Source organism: Crotalus tigris, unplaced genomic scaffold, assembly GCF_016545835.1.
Source record: "Crotalus tigris isolate CLP2741 ecotype Arizona unplaced genomic scaffold, ASM1654583v1 scf7180000023830.6690815, whole genome shotgun sequence".
In the NCBI taxonomy this organism is placed as follows: domain Eukaryota; kingdom Metazoa; phylum Chordata; class Lepidosauria; order Squamata; family Viperidae; genus Crotalus; species Crotalus tigris.
In genome coordinates this window covers 4,848,323-4,854,322 of record NW_024100214.1, presented here as the reverse complement: position 1 = coordinate 4,854,322, position 6,000 = coordinate 4,848,323, and the positions used below count along the sequence as shown (strand labels likewise).

The 6,000-nt window shown below is 35.9% G+C and overlaps 1 protein-coding gene across 7 annotated transcripts in view; it reads right to left on the bottom strand.

The window, feature by feature from the left end:
* Window positions 1–3,908: 3,908 nt before the first annotated feature.
* The window catches only part of CHID1 (chitinase domain containing 1), a 98,806-nt gene continuing 96,714 nt past the window's right edge, over window positions 3,909–6,000 (bottom strand). For 6 of the 7 annotated variants that reach the window (XM_039322071.1, XM_039322069.1, XM_039322065.1 and 3 more), the window contains exons 12-13: window positions 4,727–4,769; window positions 4,053–4,151 (exon numbers count right to left, since the gene is read on the bottom strand). In XM_039322071.1, the coding sequence (XP_039178005.1) occupies window positions 4,053–4,151; window positions 4,727–4,769 (142 nt within the window). Of the gene's footprint in view, window positions 4,152–4,726; window positions 4,770–6,000 lie in introns of all 7 variants that reach the window. The other variant, XM_039322066.1, reaches the window with a different exon arrangement.

The following is a 6,000-nucleotide window of genomic DNA, read 5'->3' as shown; positions in this document are numbered from 1 at the left end:
TTTAGAAAACTTCATGCTGCCCCTTCCTTCTATACTTAAAGCAAACCCCATTTTAACAAAAAAGATCAACCGATGATTAGAAATAAGCACAAAACCTAACCTACATTGATTAAATGTTATACACTAATTAAAAATAAGCACAAATGTTGAGGAAATGAAAAAAAGAACTTTATTTCAATGTAAGCATAGCAGAAATAGAAACCTTTCCTTTCCTATGCCCCATCCAAACTTAAACATTTTTCTGCACAGCCACCAATAGCCTACATCAGCTTCCTTCCTTCCTTCCATCCTATCAGGCTGAAGCCACACAAGACATTTCTACCTCATATCCTCTAATATGCTCAGTGCCTTGTCTCCCGCTCCCAGGCTATCCATCCTCACGTACCTTCCTAGTCCATCAGATTCATCTATGGAATAGAACTGTATCTTTTATGCTGAACATCTAATAATTTTGCATCCTTCTGCCTCTCCTTAGACTGTCTTCATGCCATTTCGTAAAGAAAATGGACGCACCCATAAAAACTGTGTGACATAGAATGCATCCAAATCGGCACTGACCATCCAGACTTTTTAGTGTCCTTGCAGTGGCCAGATTGTTCTTGCTAAAATAAAACTCTTCTCAGCAAAAGCTTGAGCACAACTCCTTTATGGGTGTCATTTGGCATATACTCTATCAATCATCTCTCTCTTTCTCTAATCAAATTTTGGTATTAATAGTAAAATCTAATACAAACTAAACTTAAAGAAAATAGAAAGGAGTAAAAAGTAGAGAGTAAAAAATTAGAGAGAAAAGAAAGAATATAATAAAAGAGAAAAGAAATATATAAGAAAGAATATAATAAAAGAGAAATATATATATATATATAAATATATATATATTATATATAGAAATATATAAAGTGACTTCCAATCTTCATCTCAACAAGTATAAAAAAAATTAATAATTCTTCAGCCTCTCTAAAGTTACATTTATCTCTTCATCCTACGTCTCTTATCTATAAACAAATCCATAAAACTTCATCCTTTCAGTTCTGGTGTCAGCAGAAAATCCATAAAGGGTAGTTAGAATTAATAATATATCTTAATCAAATAACCCACATTGAGTCCAACTTCCTAAGAAATATTCCTTAAATGCACTGGTGCATTCCCAAAACTCTTCTTTTTAGAGAAGCAGGATTCCATAAATTTGAAGTGAGTGCATATATCAATGACTTCAAAGTTTGGCTAAAATTCATTATTTTAGACTTAATCCCATATATGAGACAACCCCTTCATCACAAAATGGAAAAAGGAGCTGGAGAAGCCACTTTATTACAGCTTCTCCCTTCATGCGCTGATCATAATCGGGCACGACTCAGCTAGAAGAATATCAGACAATGAGTATTTGACATGGAAGAATAAACTGAGGGAAGCCTAATTCTAGTCACCAGATATAAGCCAGACATCTCAATCGAACTACTGTACTGAAATTCTGAAGAGCTCTGATGCTTGCATGCTATAACTTGCAATGTGCAGTTTTAGAAGGGAGATTCCAGAAAATTCTATAGATGTAATGTCTTTAATAGTGAAAATTGGGAGCTACCAAAACAACAGCCCTTTCAATTTCTTTACTATCAATCTTACTACAAACTGGTGATTATTACAGTCGATATTATCTCACTCAATAGATTATTATCTCAATATTTAGGTTACACTGACTCCCTTTAGCTGATCAGACTGGTGTATTCTCTTATAAAGTCCCCAGGTTTTAGATAATAACTGGAAAAGATCCACCAGGACCTTGCTCAGAAAAGTTTGATTTGACTACAGATGATCCTCAACATACAACCATCCATGGTGTAAATTTACAGTTACAGTGGCACTGAAAAAAAGGGACTTATGACTGGTTTTCACACTTGCCACCACTGTAGCATCCCCATGGTCAGGTGATCAAAATTTGGATACTTGGCAACTGGCATGTGTTTATGACAGTTGCACTATCCCAGGGTCATGTGAACACCATTTGTAACCTTTGCAACCAGCTTCCGACAAGCAAGGTTAAGGGAGGAAGCCAGATTCGCTTAACAACCACATGATCCACTTAACAACTGCAGCAATTTGCATAATAAATGTGGCAAAAAATTGTTGCAAAATGCGGCAAAACTCACTTAATAACTGCCTCGCTTAGCGACAGAAATTTTGGCTCAATTGTAGTCATAAGTCAAGGACTACCTATGCATTTTTATATTTATCTCATTTTTCCTGTTTTATTTGATCAATCTTATTTTATTGAACTTATCTGTTGTTTTATTCAAGTCTGGCTAGCAAAACTACAATAAAATACTTTCACTTTGACATTGGACGTGATCCCTTCTATCTGAACCCACGTAATTTACATTAAGTCTCCAGTAATCTCTTCCTTCAAGGAAGCCAAACCTAAGTAACTGCTGTGCCTGGAACGTCTTATTGCTCAAGAAAATAGGGCACATTTCCAGCATGCTTGCTTAGAGATAAACTGCAAGCTGGTAGCCCAGAGCCAAAATTTAGAAACCATCCTCTACCTAAATGAATTTGAGGTTCCAGCAGCTTGCAGTTAAAAATGAAGGCCAACTGACAACAGCAAAGCCAAGAACAAACAGAGGCCTCAATAACTTAGTAAGAACTATAAAATGAGTTTCAGCCATTCGGGAGATTTCCCAAGTACAGCTGATACAAAGGTGGGGGCTTCACAAACAAAAGGCAAACAAGCCCTTTGCTTGTTCAACCATCCTATGGGAATCAAGTCTAATTCAGAAGCCCTCTTGGTCTCAAGGTCTGGAATTAGCTACACATAGCTACATGACATAGGAATGGTAATAATCTGCATCTAGCAGTAGCAGAGACATAAGATGTTTGGCCTATCAGGAGCTGAGTTAGACACTGCGCAGAAAGTCCCACAAAAGGAAAATGGCTATGCAGGAACCGGGCAAGAGAAGTACATGAGATTTCTCAAAAAGATTATATGTAAGACAATGAATAAGCTGGTACAAATGTATGTGAGTAAATAAATTCTAGTGTTACAAGACTTTGGTCTCTGATGATCCATTCAAATCCAGAGAAATGCTATCTCTGGAACTTCTCCCCGCTAAAAGAGGAGAGTTGTGTGCCGCCAGAGACATTTATACCATCACAGAGGAAGACGTTCCAGGAGCAGCACTTAAGCAATTTACAATAACTTACCCAACCTGGCAGCCTCCAGAGCAGTTTGGTTTAATGAAACTCTGAAAATATGGATTTCATAGATTAGCAACTGTTCACATTTCCCAGGATATTATAGTTGTGTGGATCAGGATGCAATAGGAATCTTTAAAAGAAGAACCCTCAGCACTTCACTAAACTATCATTCTAAGGTTATGGTGAGGGAAATCCAGACCATTAAAATAGTATAAAACCCACATACACTTGGCAGTATAGGCAGAACCTGCATTCCCAGGACTTGGCTTAAATTCACCCTTATTTGACACTGACTGTAATTAGCAATGAGCAGCCTAATTAAACCCAAAATTGCTTAGTTTATTTTAGGCTCAAGTATATTTAAACTGCCCGAGAATCAGTCTACTTCAGGGCACCTAGTAATTAATTGTTACAACCTGATGTGTGCTTGTGGGTCGATTCTACTGAACTCTTAAGATTCTACCAGATTGGAGCGCAAGCACTGCACTGTGAATTACCTTTAAGCATGATGATGATGATGGTTATGTACCATCAAGTCGTTTTTGACTCTTATTGACCATGCAGATAGATTTTCTTCATGGCTTTAAGCATTAAAAATGGAAAAATAAACATATCTTACCTACTTTCGTTGTAGTTGAGTTTCTAGCACACCAGTACTGGTGTCTCTCTCTGCTTTAAAATTATTCACTTACATGCAGTAAAAGAAAGGCGATACCTCCAAAGATATCCTTTATTGGAAAATCTGAAGCAGGTTCCATATAAATTATATAGCTTCCTCCCCCCAAATAAATGTCCTGCCCACATTGTCCCCCTTCATTTGACTGAACATGAAAAGTCAGTGAAGAAAAGAGCTTTTTTTTTTAAAGCAAATCATAAAAATAATCCAAGCCTTGGCCCAATTCCCAGATAGCGATTCCTGTGCCCAGTTGCTTTGCAAGTTCTAACCGCAGTTGAATGGACTGCAAAACACAAAGAGAAACATTATGGATTATTAATTTTGCTGAATATACTCTTTAGAAATTGATTGATGGTTTGGGGGGAGAGGTTCACAGAAACAAAAAAAAATCACACATCATAAACAGCTTTCATTTATTATCAGTACAACCCATTAAATGAGCTACAACTTCTATAAATTGCCAGTTAATAATCTGACAATTTATTCCTCGACAGAGGGAATGTAGCTACTCTATTTTACTAATAAACATACTGGCCTTGGAGCATGAGTAAAATAGCTTCATGTTTTGAATAGAGATGCATACATCTGTCAGTTTTGGCATCTTTCTGTTTATTTTTATTTCTTAAGTTTGTTCTGTTCCAATTCCACACGGACTGATTATACTTTTTAAAAAGTTTTCAACCATACATATTTCTGTGTATACGTTTCCCGTCATATGCATTTTATGCTCAGAGAGCTGCATCATAAAATAATGAGAATTTAGAAGTGCAGTGGATAAAATGTTATCAAAATGCAAACTAAATTCTCTCCAGTTCCTAGTTATGATGCACCTACTCCATTCAAATTAGATAAGTATACCTTCAAAGTTGGGTAGAAGACTATATGCTTGTTTCCTTTACTTCTGTAGGAGGCACAAGGAAAAAAGACAGAGAAAGAAATAGTGTAGTTAATATATCATTATATAGAATGATACTCTTGTGACAAATACTTCTGCTATTTTCCCCCCTGTAATATATTTCTTTCCACTGAGGATGGGATTGGGGTTGGAGAGTAAGTAAGCAACTGAAAAAGGAAAAAAGAACATGTTTGTGGGGACAATGTTTGTGGCTTGAGAACATCTTATAATTAGCAAAATAATTAACAATATTCTACTTTGGAAAGCTAAGTTAAATGCATAAGAAGCTATTTCAACCCATGTATGTGGTAGTGGATCTCTTCGTTTTTCTTTATTTAGTCTGGATTTCTTGATAAATTTTTCAGCTGAGATGTTTCTCAGATAAAGTACTTCAGCCTTTCCGATGGGAAAAGGATTGAAGGTATTCAAAACTTCCTCAAGCAAAATATCAAAAAGAAAAGAATTCATTTTGCTTTAAAAACAAGTCAACATTTGTCTAAATCATTCTATTTCTTTAATATAGAATGGGAAAGGAGAGGAAATCACCACTTACAACCATCCAAGAAGGATGGGTATGGAATGCAAAGTTTTCTGAAAAAGTCAATCCTCATATTCCAGACCACTGGTCAACATTGATTTCTTGGCTCTTAGGCCTTTAACATAGGGCCAGCTTACAATTTATTCCCAAAATCTCATGTTGGGGCCAAATGGCAATGAAGAAAATAATGTATTTCAGCAGGGAAATGACATCAGATTTATTTATTTGATCACCCCTCTTAAGCACAACTTGGGGTGGCTCACAACAACAATAAAATCCAGTAACTATAAGATGAGAAGCCATAAAAGCGTAAAACAAAAAGAAAAACCTGGTGCCTGGTTATCCCTTTAGGATGCCCTAATGTTTCAGATCTGGATCAAGAAACCAGTTTCCGATCTGGATCAAGAACCCATTTTGGACTGAGGTTTTTTCCTTGAAAAATAGGTATGAGTTTAGTTCTCTTTTCTCGTAAAATAAAATGTGAATAAAGTAATATATCTTTTGAGTTTAAAGAAAGTTTTAAACCCAGTTGTCAACAAAAAAAGTTATTAAATGTGTTAACATCCAGTTCACACAAACAAGTATAGCCACATATAATAATGGATTTGGATTAATATAAACAAGTGTTAGTACCTTCATCTACAATAAAACCATCTTATTGTTTTGTTACATGATCAACACATACTTAACATCTTACTG